This window comes from Cetorhinus maximus, chromosome 19 (assembly GCF_964194155.1).
Source record: "Cetorhinus maximus chromosome 19, sCetMax3.hap1.1, whole genome shotgun sequence".
In the NCBI taxonomy this organism is placed as follows: Eukaryota; Metazoa; Chordata; class Chondrichthyes; order Lamniformes; family Cetorhinidae; genus Cetorhinus; species Cetorhinus maximus.
In genome coordinates, this window is record NC_135897.1 from 28995005 (window position 1) to 29022763 (window position 27759).

The following is a 27759-nucleotide window of genomic DNA, read 5'->3' on the forward strand; positions in this document are numbered from 1 at the left end:
GCAGTCCTCCTCAGCATTGACTATACTCCTTCCCTCCAATTTGGTGTCATCCACAAATTTAAAAATTGTGTTTTTGCTTCAGAAGTGCAAACTGTTAATGTATATTGGGAATAACAGTGGTCCCAGCAGTGATCCTTATGGAACACCCAGCTTCTGCCACACCGAATAACTATCCTTTACTGCCAATCTCTGTTTTCTGTCTTGAAACCAACTAACAATTCATTCTGCCATTATCAGCTCACACTTCCAGCAACTTTGTGGTCAAAACATTTTAAAATGTGAATGTGCATGAACAACTCTAACTCAGGAGGTACACTGTGAATTGCCCCATTCCAGCAAAGCCTGGGCTATTAAATTAATACAAATTCTATTTCTCCTTATAAATTTACTTTTCATGAATTAACTTCAGGGGGCGCTGTTGGATTAAAAAAACAAACTGGTCAGTTCACAAATGGCAGCAGACCTGAACATCATAGAAAGGGCACATTGAGTAAGAGAAGTGACGTTTTTTTCTTGCAATTTAGACTGAGCCAATTTAAACATTTTGTCCCACAGCTAACCAGGACTGCATTCAAGATCTGAAGCTGAATTTTAGTTCTAAACCTTTATTTCAATCACTGTAACTCCTTACAAAATACGTAAGTATAAAACATCTATTTGGAAGTCTTTAAGTGTAAGTTAAAGTTTAGATCAGTAAATAAAATGTGATTTCATTTAATACTTATAAATTTATCTGCAAACCCTATAAAAAGTTTAATTTGTAACCACTGCTAAATATTTGGAGAAGCTGGGACTGATTGGATGCCTAATTATTATGTTTTTTTTTAATAGTCAAAATGAAATGGTTTGTCTGTATTGGGCTGTTTGTATTTCTCATCTTGAACATACTAACTGGTAAGTTCAATAAAATCTATTTCAGAAACTTATTTTAACTTCAAAATGGCTGTAAGCTTGAAAAGTTAATATTGACATTTTTAAAGTTCCTCAGGGTGATTCTAAGCTAATTTTATTAATTTTGCTTAGTAATCTAGATGAATCTTAAAATGCCATGTTGGCATTACTCAAGTGAAGTGTTTTATTTCAGGACTATGAAAAGCCCTTTTGTGAGTTGTGCGGGTCTGAATTCTGACCATTTCTCCATTTATTTATTTGCAGATGCCAGTGTGATCCGACAGTCAGATGGTAAAAAATATTATTTGACATTCTTGCAATAAAAGCTTATCAGCTCTGGAAATGTATAAAAAGCTTTACTTTATTCTGATAGGTTTTTAAATGTATAATTTACATTTACTATAATTATGCAAGTGTAGGAATGTAACTTGGCATTGATCCATTGGATTATTTAAGTGTGATGGGTATATAATAGAGATAAAAAGCCAAGAATACGATTCACTTCCAAAAGAGGTAAATTAAAGGTTCTTTAGATTTGAAGGAAAATTAAATTAATTAAACGCCAGAAGAAAGCTTGAAGCGCAGCATTTAGTGAGTACAAATGGGCATCTGTATAGAAAATATTTGGATCATTGCACGGGCAAAGGAAGCCTGGCGGGTAGTAAAAGCTTGGCTGAAATAACATTTCAAATAATTTCTCTTTGGCAACACTTCTATAAAATATTTATATTGTACGTGTGCAAAATAACTATTAGAACTTAATTAATGGGCTTTCATTAAATCTTAATTTATTTGGACCATTAACATTGTTAATTTTAGAAGTAGATAGAGCTAGGGAATATATATGTTAATGAAACTGCAGTGATTTTATATTGATATTAAAATGCATGGTTTTTGTATTTATTTACTGATATAAGAATATGCTATACATTTATAGATTATTGATGCCCAAGCATGATAAAGGTGATCGATGTACCTGAATTACATTTGTGTTGTTATATATTGTAGGTAAAATGTACCTGCAGTGCATGCAAAATCTTTTTAAAATTAGTAATAGTATTACTTTTTAATGTGCCAGGTGCCCATATTATATTTGTATCATTCTGGAGGTTCTGTGCCAGTATCAGTTTATGTGGATTGCAATTATGTACAGTAGCCAGTGTGCCTTTAAGATAAAATAATTTTACTGACAAGCACACACTGTATTCTTGTGTAAGAAGCACCCATTTGTGGATTCTTCCTCTTTATTTAGCTCACCATGTGGAAAAACGAAGCCCACCATACTGGCCTTACTCCACTACCGATTTCTGGAGATATGTGGAGTATTTCCGAAGCATTGGAGACTACGAAAGGATCCAGCAGTTGGCGCACACTTTCTATGCTCATTTCCCCCTGGGAAATACTATGGGCTATGACACTCCAGAACAACAAGAAATACAACACGAAGTACAAGTCGAGATTGCAAAGGAGGCAGATGAGTAGGGAAGAAAACCTACAAAGAAAGGATACCCTTTGGTTTAACATGTAAACAAATTGAGCTAAAGTGAACTGCATTAGAACAAAATTATTGCAACACTATAATCTGCCTCATCTATCTGTTGCACCTATGTAGCACTCTAATTGCATGACTCCTTATAGATAATCCTGTTACAGAATTTGCTTGCATTGTATTAAAAGCTTCTCTCACAGTGTGCATCCTCATTTTATTTTGGAAAGAAATGATTTGTTTTAACTTTTGTGACTTAAAATTGTATTGTTTTAATGGGGCGGGTGTAACATTTAACCATTTATCTGAATTATTCAAATAGGCCTTATTACCTGTCAAACATGCAATATCATAAATTCAGAATCTACAAGCCAATGTGCATAGACTGATTTGTTTCTAAATAACTAGTTGTATTAAAACACAATTGTTTAATGAATGGGTGTAACATTACATATTTTATTATAAAATGTAACCAGCAAAGTGCGATTTCATTGCTTCAAATAGAGGGATATTGTTTCTTTAATTAAATAGTACTGGACTTAATTTGCTCGAGGACTACAATTTGTATTCAGTGACACATGGTTCTATGTGTCCATCACAACCATAAAATTAATGGATTAGATATATATATATATATATATGAAAAGAAATAACGGAATGGGATCTAAATGCCCACATTTCCTTATATCTGTTAACCAACCACTGTATAATTTAATTGGATGACCTCCCATGATTAAATGCTACAGAAAAGTATTTTTTTGTTTTTATATATTTATCAATATTCTAATATCTAGCAATCTAAAGAAAGCCTTTATCTTAAGAGTATTCTACTGAACTATGAATCCAAGGCAAAACCACAAAATTGCACTATTTAATGTAAAATTCCCCAAACTCATACTAACCTAACACTGTCAGATGTTGTGTGCACAGGCATTTTTTCCTCTGTTCTAGTAAGCTCTCTACTTACAGTTTGTACTCACAGTCACTGTTACAGTATTTCTTCTCACAAGATGATGTACTGGTCAAATTCTCTAAGAGATTGCCTTCAGATATTATTTATTTATTTAAAATAGCTAGGTTTCTGAATTTCCTAAAAGTGATTCACAAAAGTGAATTGTATGTACATAAATATTTTACTGACTTTCATCAAAGGTAGAAGAGAAAAAGTGAGATTCATATTTGGTTCATCCTAAAGAGCTACATAAACATTTCCACTAGACATTTCAAACAGGCATCCGAAGACTATGAAGATGAAAGGGCCTCAAAACGTTGGCTCTTCTGTTGTACTACTCTGCTGAAATTCCAGTGGGAGTGCAACAGATGGTGCCACAAATGGACGAGGACACAGACTTACTGAGTCTTTCCATGTCCTTATCTGATACTAGGGGCAGAATTTTGCCCTCGGTTGATGGGCGGGCCCCACCGGCTCGGCGGCGGGTGGGCAGCTGAACTCTGCCGCCGAAACGGGGCCCGCCGCCATTTTGAGTGGGCGGGCCAATTAAGGCTATACGCTTCCTTTGCGGGGGCTGGAGGGATTCCCCATCTGTCAAAGTGCGCTTTTTCACGCACGCGCTCGAAAGAGCGCACTGCTCCCTGAGACTAAGTGCTGTCTCAGAGAGATTAGTGACAGGTTAAAAAACTCTAAAAATAGAAAAATAAAAACATTATTAACATGTCCCCCTCATGTGACAATGTCACACGAGATGGGACATGTTAATAAGAAGCACTAAAACTTTATTAAACTTTTAAACACGAACATGAAACCTCATCCCGCCAGTGGATGAGGTTTCATGTTTTTTCAGAAGCTTGCTGGGCATCCTGGCCTGCCCGCCAGCCTTAAGGTTGGACGGGCAAGGTCTTTAATTATCTCAATGACCCTGTCAATGTCCTCAATTGGCCATTGACAGGTCGGCGGGCAGACAGCTGATTTCGCTGTTCGCCCGCCTTCCTAAAAATTTATTTGGACTGGGATGACATCGGGCATTCCTCCCGATGTCATCCCGTGTCATTTTCCTGTCGGCGAGTGGACCCCGCCCCCAAATCGCCGACGGGGAAATTCTGGCCTAGGTCTTGCAATAAAGAGAACTTCCACTGATCCCTTGCAAGGCCAGTGGCATAGGAAGAGTCAGGGTCAGATTTGGTGGTTCAGGAGTTTCCACGTTCCCTGGCCTAGGAGCAGATAAAGGGAAGATTTTTGGTTTGTTTGACCAGTGTGAAGCAGTGTACCAGGCTCCCCAAAGGTACCCACTTGTGTGTTCAAACCAGCTTGAAGCAAAAGTATGTCAATGCTTTTTAATATGCAGCCCCCTTAGAAAAGAGTTCACTGAGGACACATGTATCTTCCTGCCCCTGCCTAGACAAGACAGTTTTGGCTTATTTTCTGGTATATTGAAGCCTGAGGGGCACCCTTAGAAATGTGGGTAACTAAACAAAGTAAGTGGGTGACCACTACTTGATTCTACTTCATGCACATTAATCCGATGCTGCAAGATTAGACTGGGTCAGTACATTAAATGGTCAGGCAGGTGTGAATAATTACCCGCCTGTCAAAAGTCAAGATTGAAGGTCCTTTTAGGAAAACCTACTCCGTAGTTATCAGCTTGAAGCATTTTTAAAGGATGTAAAATACAGCTTAACGAACTGTTCCCAGAAAAATCCAACTGTGGCTAATTTTCAAGTTTTGTAAATTTTTGTGCTCATCAAAATGATGAAAGTCAATGATGAGGAAAAATGACGCATTCATTCTCGCCAGAATTTTCAACTGAAAGTCAGTGTATAATTATGTCTTCAAAGGATTTCAATGTCACCCATCTGACTGTATCAAGCCCATCCCTTCTCACGACTACACTTATACTCCGCAGTTACTCAGGATCTATCATAGAACCTCTCTTCTTCCTCTTCCCCATATTTCCATTGGCAACATCATCTGCAGACATGGTGTCACCATCCACATGAATACACTCAGCTCTTCTTCTCCCCAGCCTGTCTCGAGCCCTTCACTGTCTCTCTCTGTTGACAGATGGCTAGTGCAGCATTCACTATTGGATGAGTTCCGATTTTCTTCAGCATCTGAAAGCATGCTGCATTCTCCTCGCCAATGTTTGCAAGCAAGGAAACAGCTATTTATATACTGTCATGTCCATAAAACATGAAAGAGATCATAACTGTCTAAATCAAACTTTACTTTCTGCTTATTTAAAAATGGACTTTGCTGGACCAAAAACATGGCTGCTACAGGTCATGATTAGCAAGTTGGCTTCAGTTCTGGAAACTTCTAATAGTAATTACAGGGCAGAGCTCAACCGTCATCCCTTGATATCTCACATATATCATTGCATGGATCCATTACAATCAATAAAACAAGGGTGCAGGAGATGGTCTGCCTCCCCAGCCTAGATTTATAACAAAGAGAGAGCCACCAAAACTCACTATACCTGCAGAGGCACTAATAGCCACCATCTATCTCATAAAATAAACAATGGATTTTGACCAGAGATATAGGAACTGATTGTTAGCCTGAAACTGACTCATCAATGGGAAACGCCATACGTTCTAAGCTCCTTTGGTCTTTGGAAAGTTTTAATGTTACATTCCTGGACTCCCAGGGCAATCTGCTGTTAACATCCAACCTGCCAATGCCAAAGCAGAACCCCAGGCTAACAACAAAACCTACCTCAAGTTTAAACCTCCTCAAAGCCTGGTTCTCTTGAACATTCCTACCATTGCCTGTAGAGTGAACCAAGTCTCTGTATACCAATCACATCTTGCTGCGTCATCACCAACTTTGAAGGAATTTGGCAATTCCTGCTTTCAGCTCGCTGAGCCCATCTGAATTTTAGGTGAAGGAATCCTCTCTGCTCTAATATTCTGTACTCTAACAGTCATGTGAATTAATATCCATATCTTTATTTTTTCTGTTTTAAGTTATTCCTACTTGTAAAACTCTTTTCTTTCCTATCTCCTACTTGTGTGTCTGAGTGCATGTAGTGACCATACCCCAGGTTTGAATGTATGAATAAATGATACTTCTGATTTAACCCCAAAGAGAGTTTGCTGCAAGTCATGTTAAAGTTGGCTTCACAATCAAGGGTTTGGGGAAACACGCCACAGTCTATTTCAAAAAATTAAAACACCTCTGCTTACAGACAGCGAGAAAAATAAAGGAGCCCAGTTTGCCTCTCTCCCCTGTCTGTAAGAACACCAGAGAATGTAGTTAGTGAGCTTGAGGGGGGAACATGGCTGAATTTCAGTACACAGAGTATCTAGTTTTGGCAGACAGGATCCTGCTGTCTGCAGCCAGCAATCAATGACTCTTCTGCTTTGGGAAATGCAGTATTGTAGTGGCATTAGTCATCTCCTATACACTAATTTAAAGTTATGTCTTCTGATGTACACCCAAAATCAGAAAGAGGAAATTTGACTAGTGGCTGGCTTCAAGGCTTTCTGGCTGTTGTCTACAAACAGACCACCAATCTCATTGACCCTCTTTCTCAGCCCTGAAAGAAAAAACACTGCACTGTTTGGAGGTTGAAGGGAGCAATTGGCAGCTCATTCTCAATCCAGGCAGACTACTCTGTCCTTGGTCAGGGAGAACTCTGGAAATGTCTGGGAGATGCAACAGGGGAAGATAAATTCTATAATAGATCTCTGCCTCTTTTCCTTCGCCTTGCATCCAGAAAATAAACAAACCCAGAGTGCAATGCTGAAGAAAATCAGGCCCATCCTTACATGAGGAGATAGTTTTCCCTCTAAACTTTAGAAATTGTATTTTTCTGATTTTTGTTCATTGCTCCTCCTTTTTACCATCAATGGTTACCTCAGTCATTGACGTTCACCCAATGCTATGGTGATGGAACAGCAATGAAATGGGCTAAGGTATTTGTGATCTTGCAAGGTAGCCAGACTGAAACATAGATTATTCTGGCACTGATATTATTAATCTAGCAGTAAGAATATAAGGGAAAAGCTAGCATAGTTGAGTATTATGCACATTTTATTTTATAGGACATTTTATTTAGTGAAGCCCACGACCCAAAATTGCAAATGATTATTTCTGGGAGGTTGAGCTTAAAGCTAATTTGTTCACCATGGCAGTCTGTGCAGTGAATCTGGTGTCTATAGTTACCTGCACCTTAGATTGCTGAATCAACAGATAGGAGCCTGAAACTCGCTTTGAAGAGATGAAGTTGTATTTAAGAGATTGTTCATAAACACTTGAGCCATTATTTATCTCTTTGGTACAAATTTCTGTATCCAATCGTATTAAAAATAAAGACTGGGATGCCATCCTTGGCAGTGTTAACAGATGATCTGGGATGTGGGGTGTACAGCGGCTTGTGTTTTTAACTACAACCTCACAGTGACTGTGATTCATCCATTGCTGCAAATGTGCTGAGACAATATATCACATGACTGAGAGAAGGGAAAGTATTACATCTTTCTGATACTGAAGTATTCAGTGACTGACAGACATACGATTTGTAACTCTATTTACTCTCTTTAAAAAGCAAACTTGAGATATGAGTAGCTTCATTTTCTTTCCTTCTCTCTTATTGTCAGTTATTTACACTATAAAATATTTGTAACACGCTGTTCCTTCAGTTTTTCATAACTGGCAGAGTACTCAATCAGCCCGTGCTTGCAAAACCCAAAACAAAATGTCAACTGTTGGATGTGTTTCCACAATTGGGCAGCACTTGCTGAACAACCCTGAGCAGCCACACTAACAACCAATTTAAGATAATCAGTCAAGCTTGTAACATGGCTTATTTACGCTTGCTAGGAGCGATGTATGCTCATACGCAGGGATTTGTTCTCTGCAAACAAAAGGAACGTGTTCAATAATAATAAAAACAGAAAGTGCTGGAAAAACTCAGCAGGTCTGGCAGCATCTGTGGAGAGAGAAACAGTTAACGTTTTGAGTCGCATATGTCTCTTCTTCGAAACTTGGAATATGTTCAAACCTTGTGTCTTTTGTAAATTATCCGGGAACTATAGTTCCCCATTGCTTTCTCCATGACAACATTTCAGCCAATCAGCACCCCTTTCTCCTGTAATATAAATTGTTGTGATCGTTTGCAGTTTGACATTCTTGCATTTGTCCTGATCAGTGCATGATGTAAAGCTTCAACGACATGTCTCTCTTTTCAGCAATATTCAAGTTTTGTACTACCAAGTGACTGTTTCCATTGATTTATTTTGATGTGGCTATGGTTTTCCCCATTAGGACCTTATCTAATCTTCTTCTAACATTCATTTGAATCCCTGCACATTTTTCACATCTTTCACCATTGCTGTTTTTTTGCGCCAAAAGTTCTTTGACATTTAGGTGAAATGGGACACAAATTGAAATATAGAATGACTCACTTCTGGCTCATCAAGTGCATCTATTTTTGAGGCAGGTGAGATGAAGACTGGCTCTCTCACAATTTGTGAGGGAGTGATATATTTTACAAACTACTCTATTATATTGAATTGAGTCTCCATGGCCTTTGCTTGACATTGGTGCCAAGTTATTAACAAAATCTGAAAGAGGAATATAAAGCGACATTTTTAATGCACAGGAGTGGCAGGGGTTGCAAAAAAACTTCTATTTTTTTGAAGTTTGCTTATTTTGTAGTTATCTTCTTTAACAAAACTCCCCAGTTGCATTGTGTTTAGATTTGCATTTGGTTATCAGCAAAAATGTTTCAACTGCTGCTGTTAAATGATTACATTTACACAAAAATATTACTAAAGCGTTCCTCGATAGATATAATGTTTATGTGTCGATATGTATCTCCATATATGTAAATAATAAACCAGCCCATGGGACGTGTTGCTGTTGCCAGCTGGCACAGGGCGGCCCCTTTATCCGCGGACCGAATCTCCAGCGGACCAGAACCAGTGCGGGACACCGGAAGCTCCGTCTGTTTTTGAGTCCGGGACTCGGAGACGGGCGACGGTCTGGGACAGAAAATTCCAGTCACCATGAAGCCGGCGGTGGACGAGATGTTCCCGGAGGGCGCGGGGCCGTACGTGGATCTGGACGAGGTTTGTAGGGGTCGGGGTCGTAAGGAGCAGAGTGGGAGAGGAAACAACAACTTGCATTTATATAGCGCCCTTAACCACCCCAAGGTGCTTCACGGAAATGTTATCAATCAAAACCCTTGGCATGTAGACCAAGTCAGGAGATATAGGGAGTAGTGAGTGACTATGTCCTAATGAACAGCTTACAGGAGCAGAGGGAGAGGCAGAGAGGAAAGCATTCCAGAGCTTAGGACCTGGCTTCCAATGGTGGAGTGATTAAAATCAGGGATTCACAAGAGGCCAGAATTGGAGGAGCGCAGAGATCTCGGAGGGTTGGGGGCAGGTTCACAATCGTCCCTTATTTTATGGGATTGTCCAGTCTCTGACTCCACTAACCCATGTCCCGGGCTGCATGGTGCCAGGGTATTGTTTGTCCCATCATTCGGACACTTAAATTTCGCGCATGCTCAGTACCAGCTCTCCTCGGGTTTGCATGCTCTCTCAGCGCTGGCACTCCTCCCTCCCACCCGCTCTCACAGCGCTGGCACTCCTCCCTCCCACCCGCTCTCACAGCGCTGGCACTCCTCCCTCCCACCCGCTCTCACAGCGCTGGCACTCCTCCCTCCCACCCGCTCTCACAGCGCTGGCACTCCTCCCTCCCACCCGCTCTCACAGCGCTGGCACTCCTCCCTCCCACCCGCTCTCACAGCGCTGGCACTCCTCCCTCCCACCCGCTCTCTCAGCGCTGGCACTCCTCCCTCCCACCCGCTCTCGCAGCGCTGGCACTCCTCCCTCCCACCCGCTCTCACAGCGCTGGCACTCCTCCCTCCCACCCGCTCTCTCAGCGCTGGCACTCCTCCCTCCCACCCGCTCTCACAGCGCTGGCACTCCTCCCTCCCACCCGCTCTCACAGCGCTGGCACTCCTCCCTCCCACCCGCTCTCACAGCGCTGGCACTCCTCCCTCCCACCCGCTCTCACAGCGCTGGCACTCCTCCCTCCCACCCGCTCTCACAGCGCTGGCACTCCTCCCTCCCACCCGCTCTCTCAGCGCTGGCACTGCTCCCTCCCACCCGCTCTGTCAGCGCTGGCACTGCTCCCTCCCACCCGCTCTCTCAGCGCTGGCACTCCTCTCTCCCACCCGCTCTCTCAGCGCTGGCACTCCCTCCCACCCGCTCTCTCAGCGCTGGCACTCCTCCCTCCCACCCGCTCTCTCAGCGCTGGCACTCCTCCCTCCCACCCGCTCTCGCAGCGCTGGCACTCCTCCCTCCCACCCGCTCTCGCAGCGCTGGCACTCCCTCCCACCCGCTCTCTCAGCGCTGGCACTCCTCCCTCCCACCCGCTCTCTCAGCGCTGGCACTCCTCCCTCCCACCCGCTCTCACAGCGCTGGCACTCCTCCCTCCCACCCGCTCTCACAGCGCTGGCACTCCTCCCTCCCACCCGCTCTCACAGCGCTGGCACTCCTCCCTCCCACCCGCTCTCACAGCGCTGGCACTCCTCCCTCCCACCCGCTCTCACAGCGCTGGCACTCCTCCCTCCCACCCGCTCTCACAGCGCTGGCACTCCTCCCTCCCACCCGCTCTCACAGCGCTGGCACTCCTCCCTCCCACCCGCTCTCACAGCGCTGGCACTCCTCCCTCCCACCCGCTCTCACAGCGCTGGCACTCCTCCCTCCCACCCGCTCCCACAGCGCTGGCACTCCTCCCTCCCACCCGCTCTCACAGCGCTGGCACTCCTCCCTCCCACCCGCTCCCACAGCGCTGGCACTCCTCCCTCCCACCCGCTCTCACAGCGCTGGCACTCCTCCCTCCCACCCGCTCCCACAGCGCTGGCACTCCTCCCTCCCACCCGCTCTCACAGCGCTGGCACTCCTCCCTCCCACCCGCTCTCACAGCGCTGGCACTCCTCCCTCCCACCCGCTCTCACAGCGCTGGCACTCCTCCCTCCCACCCGCTCTCACAGCGCTGGCACTCCTCCCTCCCACCCGCTCTCACAGCGCTGGCACTCCTCCCTCCCACCCGCTCTCACAGCGCTGGCACTCCTCCCTCCCACCCGCTCTCACAGCGCTGGCACTCCTCCCTCCCACCCGCTCTCACAGCGCTGGCACTCCTCCCTCCCACCCGCTCTCACAGCGCTGGCACTCCTCCCTCCCACCCGCTCTCACAGCGCTGGCACTCCTCCCTCCCACCCGCTCTCACAGCGCTGGCACTCCTCCCTCCCACCCGCTCTCACAGCGCTGGCACTCCTCCCTCCCACCCGCTCTCACAGCGCTGGCACTCCTCCCTCCCACCCGCTCTCTCAACACTGGCACCACCCCCTGCACCCCCCTCCCCTCCCCGCACTCCCCTCCCCGCACTCCCCTCCCCGCACTCCCCTCCCCGCACTCCCCTCCCCGCACTCCCCTCCCCGCACTCCCCTCCCCGCACTCCCCTCCCCGCACTCCCCTCCCCGCACTCCCCGCACCCGCACTCCCCGCACCCGCACTCCCCGCACCCGCACTCCCCGCACCCGCACTCCCCGCACCCGCACTCCCCGCACCCGCACTCCCCGCACCCGCACTCCCCGCACCCGCACTCCCCGCACCCGCACTCCCCGCACCCGCACTCCCCGCACCCGCACTCCCCGCACCCGCACTCCCCGCACCCGCACTCCCCGCACCCGCACTCCCCGCACCCGCACTCCCCGCACCCGCACTCCCCGCACCCGCACTCCCCGCACCCGCACTCCCCGCACCCGCACTCCCCGCACCCGCACTCCCCGCACCCGCACTCCCCGCACCCGCACTCCCCGCACCCGCACTCCCCGCACCCGCACTCCCCGCACCCGCACTCCCCGCACCCGCACTCCCCGCACCCGCACTCCCCGCACCCGCACTCCCCGCACCCGCACTCCCCGCACCCGCACTCCCCGCACCCGCACTCCCCGCACCCGCACTCCCCGCACCCGCACTCCCCGCACCCGCACTCCCCGCACCCGCACTCCCCGCACCCGCACTCCCCGCACCCGCACTCCCCGCACCCGCACTCCCCGCACCCGCACTCCCCGCACCCGCACTCCCCGCACCCGCACTCCCCGCACCCGCACTCCCCGCACCCGCACTCCCCGCACCCGCACTCCCCGCACCCGCACTCCCCGCACCCGCACTCCCCGCACCCGCACTCCCCGCACCCGCACTCCCCGCACCCGCACTCCCCGCACCCGCACTCCCCGCACCCGCACTCCCCGCACCCGCACTCCCCGCACCCGCACTCCCCGCACCCGCACTCCCCGCACCCGCACTCCCCGCACCCGCACTCCCCGCACCCGCACTCCCCGCACCCGCACTCCCCGCACCCGCACTCCCCGCACCCGCACTCCCCGCACCCGCACTCCCCGCACCCGCACTCCCCGCACCCGCACTCCCCGCACCCGCACTCCCCGCACCCGCACTCCCCGCACCCGCACTCCCCGCACCCGCACTCCCCGCACCCGCACTCCCCGCACCCGCACTCCCCGCACCCGCACTCCCCGCACCCGCACTCCCCGCACCCGCACTCCCCGCACCCGCACTCCCCGCACCCGCACCCGCACTCCCCGCACCCGCACCCGCACTCCCCGCACCCGCACTCCCCCCACCCGCACTCCCCCCACCCGCACTCCCCCCACCCGCACTCCCCGCACCACCCGCACTCCCCGCACCACCCGCACTCCCCGCACCACCCGCACTCCCCGCACCACCCGCACTCCCCGCACCACCCGCACTCCCCGCACCACCCGCACTCCCCGCACCCCCCGCACCCGCACCCCCCGCACCCGCACCCCCCGCACCCGCACCCCCCGCACCCGCACCCCCCGCACCCGCACCCCCCGCACCCGCACCCCCCGCACCCGCACCCCCCGCACCCGCACCCCCCGCACCCGCACCCCCCGCACCCGCACTCCCCGCACCCGCACTCCCCGCACCCGCACTCCCCGCACCCGCACTCCCCGCACCCGCACTCCCCGCACCCGCACTCCCCGCACCCGCACTCCCCGCACCCGCACTCCCCGCACCCGCACTCCCCGCACCCGCACTCCCCGCACCCGCACTCCCCGCACCCGCACTCCCCGCACCCGCACTCCCCGCACCCGCACTCCCCGCACCCGCACTCCCCGCACCCGCACTCCCCGCACCCGCACTCCCCGCACCCGCACTCCCCGCACCCGCACTCCCCGCACCCGCACCCCCGCTCATATAGACCCCCATAGCAGGCAGTCCCTTAATTTTCTCTGTGAGAATTGTTTGTGGGGCTGGAAGAATTTACAGAGATTGAGAGAGGTTAGGCTGCAGAGGGATTTGAAAATGAAAAGAGGAATTTTAAAATTTGAGGTGTTGCTCAATTCAGGAATGTAGAACAGCAAGTGCAGGGGTGATAGGGTGAAGGGGATTTGGTGTGAGTTAGGACATGGGCAGCAGAATTTTGGTTGGGCTCAAGGAGGGCTGAATGTAAATGACCAGACAGTAGAACGTTGGAATCAGCAGGTTTAGAAATATTAAAGCAAATGAGGGGAAATTTGGAGCGGTGAGGAGAAAAACTGGCAGAGGGAATTAGAGAAGTATTAACTGAAAAGGAGGATATATCAGAGCGTTCTATCAAGGTAAATAGAATACTTGGAGAGTTTGATAGAATTAGAGTAGGCAATAGTAAGTCATTAGATGGGGTCAGAGTATGGGGAAAGTAAAAAAAGCCTAAATCAGGATTAATGTGCATGTCTGTGAATGCACAGTGGTTAATTAGATTGGTGAACTACAGGTACAGGTTGACAAATTGAATTATGATTTAATTGCTATAACAGAGTCCTGGCTTAAAGAAGGGCAGGTCTTGGCATTAAATATTCCTAGGAACAAGGTGTTTAGGAGAGACAGGGAAGGAAGAAAAGGTGGGCGAGTGGCAGTATTGATTAAATATGGCATTACAGTACTGGAGAGAGAGGATGTTCCAGAGGTGTCAAGGACGGAATCTCTCTGGCTAGAGGTAAGAAATGAAAAAGGCATAATAACATTGATTGCCATAGTATATAGACCACCAACTAGTGGAAGGGATGTAGAGAAACAAGTTTGCAAAGAAATTACAGGGAGATGCAAGAATTATAGAATAATTATAATGGGGAACTTCAATTATCCAAATATAGACTGGGATAGGAATAGTGCAAAGGGACAAGAAGGGTGAGAGTTCCTGAAATATGTTCAAGATAATTTTCTGCAGCAGTATGTTTCCGGCCCAACGAGAGGGCAGACACTGTTGAATCTGGTTCTGGGGAATGAGTTGGCTCAATTGGATCAAATATCAGTGGGAGAGCATTTGGAGGACAGTGAGCATTGTATCGTAATGTCTAAGTTTGCCATGGAAAAGGACAAGGAACAGTCGAGGGCAGGGATAATCAATTGGGGAAAAGTCAACTTCGATGGGATGAGAATGCCTCTTGAGTCAAGTGAGTTGGTACCAAATGTTGGCGGAAAAGACGGTGGCTGAACAATGATCCACTTTCAGAGACAAAGTATTGCAGGCAATGTCAGGGTATATTCCCTTGAAGGAGAAAGTTCGGAAACATCAACTGTGATGAGGATAGTCTTGAACTTCAAAAGGACATAGACATGTTGGTGGATTGGACAGATAAGTGGCAGATGAAGTTCAGTGCAGAGAAGTGTGAGGTGATTCATTTTTGGCAGGAAGAATATGGAGAGATAGTATAAAATAAAGGGAGAAACTCTAAAGGAGGTGCAGGAACAGGGGGACCTTGGTGTATACGTACATAAGTCATTGAAGATGGCAGGGTGTGCTGAGAGAGCAGTTAATAAACATATATAGTATCTTAGGCTTTATTAATAGGGGCGTTGAGTACAAGAGCAAGGAGGCCATGTTGAACTGTATAAGACACCAGTTAGGCCTCATCTGGAGCACTGCGTCCAGTTCTGAATGCCATACTTGAGGAAAGATGTGAAGACATTGGAGAGAATATAGAGGAGATTCACAAGAATGATTCAAGGGATAAAGAACTGTGAGGATAGATTAGAAAGGTTGGAACTGTTTTCCTTTGAGATAAGAAGGCTGAGAGGAGACTTGATAGAGGGGTATGGACAGGGTAAATAGTGAGAAACTGTCCCCACTCGAGTGGGCATCAAGAACTAGAGAGCACAGATTCAAAATAATTGGCAAAAGGAGGAGAAGTGATGTGAGGAAAAATGTTTTCATCCGGAACATGGTTGGAGTCTGGAATGAACTTCCTGAGAGCAGCTGGAGGCAGGTTTGATCGAGGTATTCAAAAGGGAATTGGATTGCTATCTGAAAAGAGAGAATGTGCAAGGTTACGGGGATAAGGCAGGGGATTGGGACTAGGTAGAATGCTGCTTCAGAGAGCCTGTACAGATTCGATGGGCCGAATGGCCTCCTGCACGGTAAAGATACTGTGATTCTGTGAAACTGAGTGGAGCAGGCAATCTTACAGAAGTGGGAGTCGGTGGTCTTGATGATAAAGCAGGTATAGGATCAGAGCTCATCTTTGGGTCAAATAGGAAGCCAAAGTTCCAAACAGTCTGATTTAGCCTCAAGTAGTTGCTAGGGAGAGAGATGGGGTCAGTGCAGCAGGGGCCAAAGACAATGACTTTGGTCCTCCCAGTCTTTAGTTTGAGGAAATATTTGATCATCCAAAACTGGATGTTGGATAAGTAGTGTAACAAATCAGAAGCATTGAAAGGGTCAAGAGAGGCAGTGGTGATGTAGAATGAAGTCAAAGGGAAGAAGTTATATTTCAGTTATACAGAATTTTGGTTGGACCCCATCTGGAGTACTGTGTTCAGTTCTGGGCACTGCACCTCAGGAAGAAGGTATGTGCTTTGGAGAAGGTATAGTGCAGAATGCTTAGAGCTTAAAGGCTTAAATTATGAGGCCAGGTTACATAAACTTGCTTGAAATGATAATTGGATTTCATAGAGTACATACAGAGAAACTATTTCCTCTGGTGGGGAATAAAGAACAAGGGAGCAGAATTTTAAAATTAGAGGCAGGCCATTTAGGGAAGCAGAGACGATAGTAGAAATCTGGAACACTCCCACAAAAGGCTATGGATGTTGGGTCAGTTGGAATTTTCGAATCTGAGATTGATACATTTTTGTCAGGTAAGGGGATCAAGGGATAGGGACCAAATATGGATAAATGGCACAGAGTTGCAGATCAGCCATGATCAAATTGAATGATGGGACAGACTCGAGGGGATGAATGGCCTACTGTTCTCCCTTACAGTAAGGCAATGAATTATACTAGAATCAGAATCTATAGGCAGCACTCCAGAACATTGCTCAATATGAGTCTAGACAGGAAGTGTTCACAGATTGATCAGAGGCACAACACAGCCTAGTCAATCCTAGTCCTTGCCCAATGCCCACAATTGTATTTTCCAAGGGAAATTAGAAGAAACCATGACTGATTTTTTTCCCTTCACCTTCCTTGGTTCACTTATAGCTTGCCTGTTACTGCCGCAGTTTAGATCAACTAACTGTGAAAGCCCAGGATTGAATCTAGAGTTATCAGATTCTTTAGCACCTATATATTTACTCTTTATTTATAACTCATTGGGAAAGGTTAGGCTATGCTATTTTTCTAAGTAGATCAAATGCTTAACAGTCTTTGAAGCCCATAAAATATCTTTAAATAACTGCAGTCTTTTTATTTTTTAGGCAGGAGGAAGTTCAGGACTTCTAATGGATCTTGCAGCTAATGAAAAAGCTGTCCATGCAGATTTCTTTAATGGTGAGATATCCTTCAGTAACTTCTTAGATTATTTCAAGCACTCAGCCTTTTTATTGCAAACTTATTGTGGCTGTCTGAGTAGTCTGTTTTAATTAAGTCACATCTTTACATGCAAAGGGTGTTGAAGTTTGGAACTCTCTTCTGCAAAAGGCAATTGGTGTTGGATGAATTGTTAGATTTTTTGCTAATCAAAAGTATTAAAATTTATCAATTTCAGCTTTAAAGGAATATAAACATAAAATGCTGAAAATACTTAACAGGTTGGACAGCACCTGTAGAGAGAAACAGAGTTAGTGTTTCAGGTCCTGATGGTCCTTCATCAGCGCTGCATTTTGCTTTTGTATCAGATATAAAGGATACGGGTTAAAGGCGAGTATATGGAATTAGGTTGCTGATCAGCCATGATCTCATTGAATGGGGGAACAGGCTCAAGAAGCTGAAAGGCTTCTTCCTGTTTCTTTGTTCCAACTTGTGGTGAGGAATTCATTTTCACTCTAATGAGACATTTTCTGTGCACCATACGCACCAATGTGCCTTTTAGATATTTCAGATTGTTTGAAATACATCTCTAATACTTCTGTCACACATTGCAGTTGGTCCATGAGATCTCCTGTTCTAGCTCTAACATTTTTAATTTGCGGAAGAAATTTTTGTTCAGTTACATAAATCATTTTATTTGTGTTCAGCATTTTCTCATCTGTTTCATCTTTTTTCAAATCCTCTGTCATCGTGATTCTTGCACTAAATCATCATCGCTGCCAGTTGCCCTCCCTGTTTTCCACTTTTCATTACTTCAGGACCCAGTTTATGCTGATGTGATCTTGTGAACTGCTGCCCATGGTTATTGGGAAAGTTGGATTCAAATGAATAATTTTTTAAACATGAGTTATTGCTTTTCCAACTCCATCATCTGCTTTGACAAATGCAACAATTGCAGAAAGTACAAGAACAAAAACTGCAAGTGAAATCTGCATAGTTTTACATTGTTTACAATTCAGCCCTTTTTGAGAGTGAATAATTTACCTCAGTCTAGCATAAAGCTAACTATTTAAAAGAATATAAAATATTTTTAGAAAAGGTCTGCTGTAAAAAAAAGATCTTAAAATATGGCCAACTGAAAGAAAAAATAAAGTTTACTAATGTCTGCAAATGGAGTGACTTTTATATTTATTTTGAATTTTTCGGCTGATCGATGGAATTTGTTTTTCATGTCATTTTGCACTAGATGACACTTTTTTTTGGAAATAATCTCTGTGCGCAATAGACCAGTGGGATAGTGTCTCAGTGCAATTATGACTTGGGATGTTTTCCTGCTGTTAGTATTGCTTACAGCTAGGGGGCAGGTGCTGTTAGTTGTAGTCAAGTATTCATGCACTGTAACAGGCGTCAAGACTGATTTAGGCTCTGACTGTTTAATTGTGTTTTTCAAATATACATTTGTAAAATTTCTGATTAAGTGAAATTATTTGCTAGATTTCAGGTACCCATTTTCCAAATCCAATGCTCCCAGGGTAGGTATGTGATGAGATGCTTAGTGGAACTTCCTACTCAGCTCGGGCTTCACCTGCTTAACAAAAACTCCCATGCAACGTTTTTTCACTGGCTACACCAGCCGTCCTGTGGCGCCTCTGAGTAAAACTTCTAAACCTGAGGCAAACTGACAGATCTAAATCATTGAGTTTACATTGTGTTCGTACATTACTTTGATGTTTTACTGATGTATTTTGAGTAGCGGTTTTGTGCCAGTACTCATAATCAGTGGGGAACTGGGTTAAGTTCTCCTGCCCCCACAACCCCAACAATCCCATTCGCAGTAGAGCCTTTAGTCGCCAAAAATGGTTGTAAGAATAATAGATGGGGATTTAGTTTTATATCAAGACTTTATCTGCCAAGTGCTTAAATTTGTTCTTAAGCCAGCTACATAAACCAATTAAAAAGACACATTTGACTCCATTTAGCCCAAGATATTGAGGATTGAACAGATCACAGTTTTAATGTACAATAGTTACTATGTTGCACTGCATCTGTAGTCCAGAGTACTGGACATGCAAAGCAATTTCACAAACAAATATTAACGTAATTTCAGAATTATAGCTAAAACATGAACTATATTTGATTTCACATAGGAAGACTCTATTCAAAATCTCAGTATCGCAGCTTTAATTACTGATATTCTAATCCTCAAAATGTATTTATTATAACGCGTTTGACAACGTTAGGTCTTCTCTGTATAACAAGTAGCAATTATGCTCTTTCTGTATCCTGGATGATCATATAAAAACATACAACTCTTTTAATCAGTATATCAAAACAGTCTTTTTTCCCCTAGACAATCCATTTATTCTAGGTTCAAGGGTATGTCTTTGCTAAGTTGTCTGTAATAATCTAGAATGCACTGCTGAAAGTGTGATAGGAGATTCAATTGTAACTTTAAAAAGGGAATTGGATATTTTTTGGACATGGAGAAATTTGCAGGGCTATAGGGAAAAGAGCATAGGAGTGGGACTAATTCAATAACTCTTGCAAAAAATCCAGCATAGACACAATGGGCTGAATGGCCTCCTATGCTGTATGATTTGATCCTTCATACTTCCTCAGTAGTTGTCATCTTTTAGCTTCAAGCTAATGTCACGCATACAGTTATAATATACCAGACATCCTGATGACATCTGTTGTATTCTCAATGAAACTGAGTTGAGTACAACCTAATATTTCTATATGAAGAATTTGTTTTTCTTCAGTCCCTTATGACCGCTGCTCCTATCTTGACTTTGGGTAAAAGCTGTCTCTGTATGGACCTTGGGTAAGCATTATTTCAGACAATCTAACTCATTCATTTCCCCTCACCAAGGATAGGGTTTCTATTGGGATGACAGAAATATATTTATTTACATGGCTTTACTAAATATACTTACTAATTTTGGTTTGAAAATTTCCATTATTAACCAAATAATGACTGATTGAATTCTCATTCATCAAGAGTGCAGGTGATTAAAAAATAAGGGGTCTCCCATTTAAGACTGAGATGAGGAGGAATTTCTTCTGAGGGCTGTTACTCTTTAGAATTCTTTACCCCAAAGAGCAGTGGAGGCTAGGTCATTGAATGTATTCAGAGCTGAGTTTGACAGATTTTTGACCTACAAGGGAGTTGAGGGTAATGGGGGCAGGCAAGAAAGTGGAGTTAAGTCCATAATCAGTTCAGCCATGATCTCATAGATTAGATATGATGGGTCGAATGGCCTACTTCTCCTATTTCTTTTGTTCAACAGCAACCAAAGATTAGGAGGTGGCAAAATATTTGTGAAAAATTAACACTTAGTTCAGGAGATTTTTGTCATCCCTGGGCTTAAGCATTAATTGGAGGTAAAAGGACAGTCTTAACATATTGTGACAGCCAGTGTTATGTTTTAACTCTTCTCCAATATGGATATCATAAATTGAATGAAATATTAAATTGTTCCTGTACCTGGAGGATTGGCTGGACACATTCAATGGGAAGGGTGGGTGAGGGAGGTGTCATCAGTCCACTTCCAAGAGACACTAGTAAGCTACTAATGTCAGCCCAATATTGAGGTTAGAGCTGTGACCTCCTGCTTGCAAGGGCTACAATGAGTGGGTCCACGACTCCCATGGAATGCGAGTTGTCCTCCCGGCCTCAGATTGTTATTTACAGGCTGAATCTTGTCTCTGTTTGATGGGGCTGTCTGACGCAGAGGAGCGAATTATACTACTGAGCCCAAGGCTTACTCCAGAGAAGTATTAATGCTGAATAAAATGTCTAGGCTTCAGTAAACTTCAGTACATGGGACAGTAGCATGGTGGTAATGTCACTGAGCTAGTAATCCAGGTGCCTGACCTATTGTTGGGGAGCATGAGTTCAAATCCCACCATGATCACTGAGGGGATTTAAATAAATTAATTAATATATCTGGAATAAAATGTTAGTGTCGATAATGATCTTTAAACTACCAGATTGTCATACAAACTCCCCTGGTTCACTAATATCCTTTAGGGAAGGAAATCTGCCATCCTTTAGTATTCCATCCTATGGTGGAATACTCCCCACTTGCCTGGATGAGTGCAGATCCTACAACACTGAAGAAGTTGGACACCATCCAGGCAATGCTGGCAGGCACCAAGGATGTGGTGCTTGATTGGCACCACATCCACAAACATTCACTTCCTTCACCACCGACGCACAGTAGCAGCAGTGTGTACCTTCTGCAAGATGCACTGCAGGAATTCACCAAGGCTACTTAGACAGCACCTTCCATACCCATGACCACTACCACCTAGAAGGACAAGGGCAGCAGATAGATGGGAACACCACCATCTGGAAGTTCCTCTCCAAGTCACTCACCATCCTGACTTGGAAATATATCACCGTTCCTTCACTGTCGCTGGGTCAAAATCCTGGAACTCCCTCCCTGACAGCACTGTGGGTGTACCTACACCACATGGACTGCAGCGGTTCAAGAAGGCAGCTCATCACCACCTTCTCACGGGCACCTAGGAATGGGCAATAAATGCTGGCCCAGCCAGCGAAGCCCACATCCCGTGAATGAATTTTTTAAAAAATCCTTACCCAGTCTAACCTACATGTGACTCCAGACCCACAGCATTGTGGTTGACTCCCAACTGTCCTCTGAAATGACCTAGCGAGTGCGGGTGCACCTACACCACATGGACTGCAGTGCTTCATGGTGGATCACCACCATCTTCTCTAGAGCAGTTGGGGATGGGCAATTATTGCTGACCTTGCCAATGGTGCTCACGTTCCAAGAATAAATAAAAATAGTTGCTTGGTAGTAAAGGTCTTGAGTATTGCTGAAAAACGAAACAGGCTGTCAAAGCTTTTCATCTTGCGCTCATATCAGGACAGATGCAAGAATATCAATTTCAAAGGAAGCAAGTGATGAGTGCAAGATGAAAAGCTTTGACAGCATGCCTCTCTCTTTTCAGCAATGCAAATAAAAAGTAATTCCAGTTGTCAAAGAGTGCAGAATGGCTTAGGAATATGAATTTAAATTGAAAAATAATTCAAATTGCAAAGGAAATGTGACTTAAAATGTGCAATATTCAATAAAATTAGTAAAGATGGATAACATTTATATATCATGAACAGCCTCTGAGATTTTCAAATCGTGAAGAGACCTGTCAGAAGCTGGTGTTGGTCAGTAATGGCTTCCAGTTTTCTGGCAGGCTTTGGGTAACGTAAGCGTGTGATTGGAGACAGTTATCACATGATTACAGGAGACCCATTAAAAATAATATGCCAGAACCATTTTGTGGTCCTATAGTTGTTGCACGCCAATCGGGTTAGTAGAAAGGGGCTGCATTATCACAGATCAACCATAACCCTGAGAAACACACTTATTTTACATTTAAAAGAAGGAATTATGTTGCTTTTAACATACATTTTTGTGTACGAATTCATTTTTAAAAAATGTTCCTTCAGTACCTGATGGTGCCTGAAATCATATGAAAAGTTATTGATGCAGTCAAATTAATTCACAAGTTACAAGATTTCGGATTATATGTTTTAGCATTTTTAAATACTCCTGGTTATATTTGTACCTTGTGTTCTTATGATCAATGCTACAGCTCCAATTACTCATCGTTTACTTGTCAGACTTAGAGGAAATGACATGACCATAATTAAAAATGATGAATCACTGTAAAATCTTTAACAAGCAATAAAAATCTTTGTGGAAAGTATGATTCCTGTGGATATGAATTTCTTTTAAGCTCAACATTACAACCTTTGTTCTGTGTTTAAGTATTTTTCTGTGACTAGCAGTTTTCAAATATTGAACAGAGTTACTTGCTGATTGGAATACTGTAACGTGAAAATGCCTTTCTCTTAAGGGTCCCTCCCAAAATTTCACTCTACTTGTAACTTGTTTTTTTTTATCCTAATGTTCAAGGCTACAAATCGATGGATTCCAACATACTGGTATAAATATTGTCTACACTGTTATACTTGAGTTGCATAAAGAAGCAAATTAAAAAGACTTTCAGTATGCAGTGCTGTAAAAATGCAACAATAGAACATTATCTTACAAATGTAGGACCGCATTTATTTTAATCTCCCTACAGCCCCTAGAGATGCTTTTCTAGCCAGGAATGGCAATGTAATGGTTGCCTTCCCTGTGCATTTCAAAACCATAATAAAATAAATAAATTATTTTTGTACATCTTGCCAAATTTTTATGTGAAAGCCTCCCAAAATAAAAATTGTTGCTTTTCATTTGAAGTTTTGGTTTAATCTTTTCAAAATTAATAAGACAGCAGTGTCATTGCATACCTCAATTAGATAACTCCAGGGTGAGTATTTGTGATCATCTTGTTCATATATGTAAATCTTGTATTTATACTTTATTAGCTTGCAATTTGTAAGGTCCCAGTGGTAGCTGAGCTAAATTTGCCATACATGGATCACAAGTTCAAGTCCTTCCATGTTTAACACTAATTCATTCCAAATAATTTAATGGAAACTATGATGTTAAGTAGCCTACAATGGCTGGAACCTGTGCCTTACAGAGTAGAAGCACACCCAATGTACCTAAGGAACTAAAATAGAATTTTTAGGCATTGCTAAGGTCCATTATTTGGTTTGCCCTGAAAAGCAGGGATCCAGTTGTGGAGGTGTCTAATTGTGAGGGCAGTCTCATTCAGTTCCTTCGAAGTCAGCAGGTGATGATCTTGACTAGATGTTCCTTACTATTTTTGCTTTCACAACCTAACAGTGCTCTGCTACTACACAGCTCCCACGTAGCCACACTCTGATGTATGCACAAATCTGCCCACGGATTGGCACTAACTTGAAAAGCTCACTTGGAGACTTCAGTGGCTAATTTGGGAAATGCATGCTGGTGCAGTTGGTGTAATGAAGAGAGGCATTTCCTGTGAATCAGACTATTCCGTATATCGTGTGGATATCGAATGGCATGAGTAGAAAAGCGCCAAGATCACCCACCACAAAATGCACTAAACGTCAATAAATTTTAAGTTAAAATATGTTGAATGATGGCTAAAGCCTGATTTACACTATATATAAAAGCAGAGATCTCATTCATATACACTCTCCAGCCTGGAATGATTGGGTCCAAGTCATTTCTGGATTTTGTAATTTTCTGAATTATAGAATAATGTTAAAATAACTAATCACAAGTGTGTGAACCAGAAAACACCATAGATGTAAATATTTATTGAAAGCAAAACAGTGATAATTTTATTACTGCTTTATAATGTTTTGTTTTACTTATCCAAAAACTGTATCTTCATGTTTCCACTCCCCAAGCATTGTACTAAAATGATACTGGATCTGCTGAAAAAATTTCTGGATCACTTGTGTTTCCAAATGATAGATTTCTGGACTGGAGAGGTAACAGAGTATTTGAAATAGGAATGAGGACAAAACTATAGAGGCTGATATAAGCCAAACCATCCTCAAAACTCTTGTGAATTCAAAAATATACGAATGAGCTTGAATAAACAATAGTCAGATGAGCGAAACTGCAAACATTTTTGTAAATATTTGTTTTTGAGTGGCATTCCAGTGTACATATGTTCCTCCTAAACAAAATTTCAATATGGCAACAAAATTTTGCAGCATTGTATATTCTGATTTTATTATAATCCCTTTCTGTTCTATAATTGAAGGGAATGATCAAAAGCATTGTAGAAAGGTAAGGCTGTCAATTTCAATTTAAGAATGACATTGCAGGAAAAATGGTGTTTCTTTATAAACCAATGTTATTCAAAATCCTAAATCAAAATAAGTGGTTTGAATTGAGACTTCTTCTAGAGTGGAGTTCTGAATTAGGTTTGAGGCCTGAGCATTCTTGTAAAGGTGCCATTTTAGGGAATATCCTTTAGGGAAGGAAATCTGCTGTCCTTAACCGTCTATATCTGACTCCAGACCCACAGCAACGTGGTTGACTCTTAACTGCCCTCTCAACAAGGGCAGTTAGGGATGGGTAATAAATGCTGGCCTAGCCAATGACACCCATATCCCATGAACGAATAAAAAAAAAGCTTGTTAGAGGAGAACAATGATGAGAACCTTGTACAAATGAAATTTGTCAACCGAAAAATCCATTGATTAAAAGTTTGTGGTGAGGCAGTAAATCAGTGGCCTGTAGGTTAGCAATTTACATTGATTCATGGTAATAGGTTTTTGCGTGAGACATTGTTTGATGGAAGATTTTCCAACAGCCCAGGTGCCCCACCCTCAAAGGTCTTGTATGAAATTAGTTTGAAGGGTCTTAAATTGTTAATTACTGGATTTGGACCAATGGCACAAAACTGTTTCAAATTCAGCAACTTGCATTTACATTGTACCTTTTAATCTAGTGAAACATCCCAAGGTGTTTCACAGGAGTGTTATCAAACAAAATTTGACGCTGAGCCGCATATGGAAATATTAGGGCATGCAATTAAAAGCTTTGTCAAAGAGCTAGATTTTACAAGCATCTTAAAAAATGAGAGAAAGACTAGAGGGATGGAGAAGTTTAGGGAAGGAATTGCAGAGCTGAGGGCTGAGGCAACAAAAGACACGTCCACCAGTGGTAGTGATGAAAATTGGGGGTGTTCAAGTGGCCAAAACTGGAGCAGCCCACAAATTTTGCAGGGTTGTAGATGGTTACAGACGGCACTAATTGGAAATGTCACTGAGAGGCTGGGTGTTGGAAGTAGAAGTGGGGTGACGCTGGTGCAGTATGCTGATGGTTGGGCCTGAGGGGAGGAAGCTTCACTTTGTAACAAACTGTGCTATTGTTGACCTGGGAGCGCTTGACAGATACCTGAATTGAGAGGAGTTCAATCTGTCATAATGAGTGGAGCAGGAAAAAACAGCAAACCTAAGACATGGTTTTGACCCCTGTATTAAAATTCTACTGTTGACTGGGATCTGCACTAAGATTTTCTTAAAACTTGTCAGTTTTCACTTGTTGCTAACACCGGGAAGGAAAATTGATCAGGCATTGGTGGGAAGTCCTTTCGGAGTCATCAAATGTGCCTTTCTCTTTTTGGACTGGGTTTGATAATAGAATTCGTGGAGACATAAATACAGCTTACAGTTTTTCTCATTTTTATCGTGAGTGGAACTCATGGGGCAGTAACTGTCGGGGAGTGGTGGCGGGGGAAGGAGAGGAGGAGATAAGAGAAGGAAGGAAAAGAGAACAGAGAAAGTACAGCAAATCTTGATTTGAGGATATTAATTGTGCTACTGTTTAAACTCTTTAGATTTTGAAGACCTCTTTGATGATGACGATATTCAGTGATTCGTTCTCCACGCTTCACCATCTGAACCACTACATTTTCAAACGAGGAGGAGGGAAAGAATGGTTGACACCTTGGAAGGACTGCTGCTAATGTTCTATGGGAAAATGCGCAAAGCAGGGCATTTTCTAGAGAAGGAGGCCATATTTTACAAACCTGCATAGACTTATGTATGGTCGTCATGCTAATTTTTTGTCCTTTTAAAATTATGAATTTATTTTATTAAAGTAAAATGTTACAAAATCTTGTGTTTGTTTTGAAAAAATAGATATTACCGATAAGGTACAGATTATTTTCCAACAAACCTGGCATTCCATCATGAATACAGCATTTTTGTTGAGGTTTTTCAGATCCTAATCACAGTTGAAATGTAATTGAAGGGCTGAGTTTTGCAAAACACCTGCTCCTGCTGCAGTACAAAGGTTGTTTATAATTATTTGAGTAAAGTCCTATTCTTAGTTCTAATGGCAGCAAATCACTTCGTTATCATTAAGTTCTGTGCATGTGAGCATATGGATTGAATAGGGTATGTGTTGTACAAAAATGCAAGCTGAGATTATTACAGAGCTGAGAAGTCTATTAAACTCCATTGTGGAGGTTTCCAATTTTCTCCTGTTTGACTCAGATGCTAAATGCACATCTTTGAGTACTAATTACCACAAAAATAAATACAGATGAAAGAAGCAATTGAGCCCATCTAACCCGCCCTTCCACTGGAGCCAATGCTCTTCTCCCTCAACATCCAGCTGCCTCCAATTTAGTTAAGTTTGTCTCCATTAACCCTACCTGGAAGACCATTCCAAACCCTCATCACCATGTGAAGAATTGCCTCCTGAGATATTAGTCTTGAACTTCCTTCTTACAATTTTTTTTTTATTCATTCATGGCACGTGGGCATCACTGGCAAGGCCAGCATTTATTGCTCATCCCTGATTGCCCTTGAGAAGGTGGTGATGAGCTATGTTCTTGAGCTACTGCAGTTCATGTGGTGTAGTTACAACCCATAATGCTGTTGGAGAGGACATTCCAGGATTTTGACCCAGTGACAATGAAGGAGCAGCTATATGTTCCAAGCCAGGATGGTGTGCGGCTTAGAAATTTGCAGATGGTGGTGTTCCCTTGTGCCTGCTGCCTTTGTTCTTCTTCAGGTGGTAGGGGTTGTGGGTTTGGAAGATGCTGTCGAAGGAGCATTGTTACTGCAATGCATCTTGTAGATGGTATATGTTGCTACCACTGTGCATCAGTGGTGAAAGGAGTCAATCAAACAGGCTGCTTTGTCCAGGATGGCATTGAGCTCCTTGAATGTTGTTGGATCTGCTGCCAT

The 27759-nt window shown here is 44.1% G+C and overlaps 2 protein-coding genes across 2 annotated transcripts; both read left to right on the top strand.

Moving 5' to 3' along the window:
- Window positions 1-528: 528 nt before the first annotated feature.
- Window positions 529-2920, top strand: otos (otospiralin). The gene is made up of 4 exons (XM_078564513.1): window positions 529-638; window positions 832-894; window positions 1156-1182; window positions 2144-2920. Exons 2-4 carry the CDS (start codon window positions 837-839, stop codon window positions 2371-2373), a joined length of 315 nt encoding a protein of 104 aa, XP_078420639.1. The 5' UTR covers window positions 529-638; window positions 832-836; the 3' UTR covers window positions 2374-2920.
- Window positions 2921-9261: 6341 nt separating this feature from the next.
- On the top strand, window positions 9262-26678 carry cops9 (COP9 signalosome subunit 9). The gene is made up of 3 exons (XM_078563619.1): window positions 9262-9409; window positions 17078-17150; window positions 26400-26678. The coding sequence occupies exons 1-3, from the start codon at window positions 9347-9349 to the stop codon at window positions 26435-26437; spliced, it is 174 nt and encodes a 57-aa protein (XP_078419745.1). The 5' UTR covers window positions 9262-9346; the 3' UTR covers window positions 26438-26678.
- The last annotated feature ends 1081 nt before the right edge of the window (window positions 26679-27759 follow it).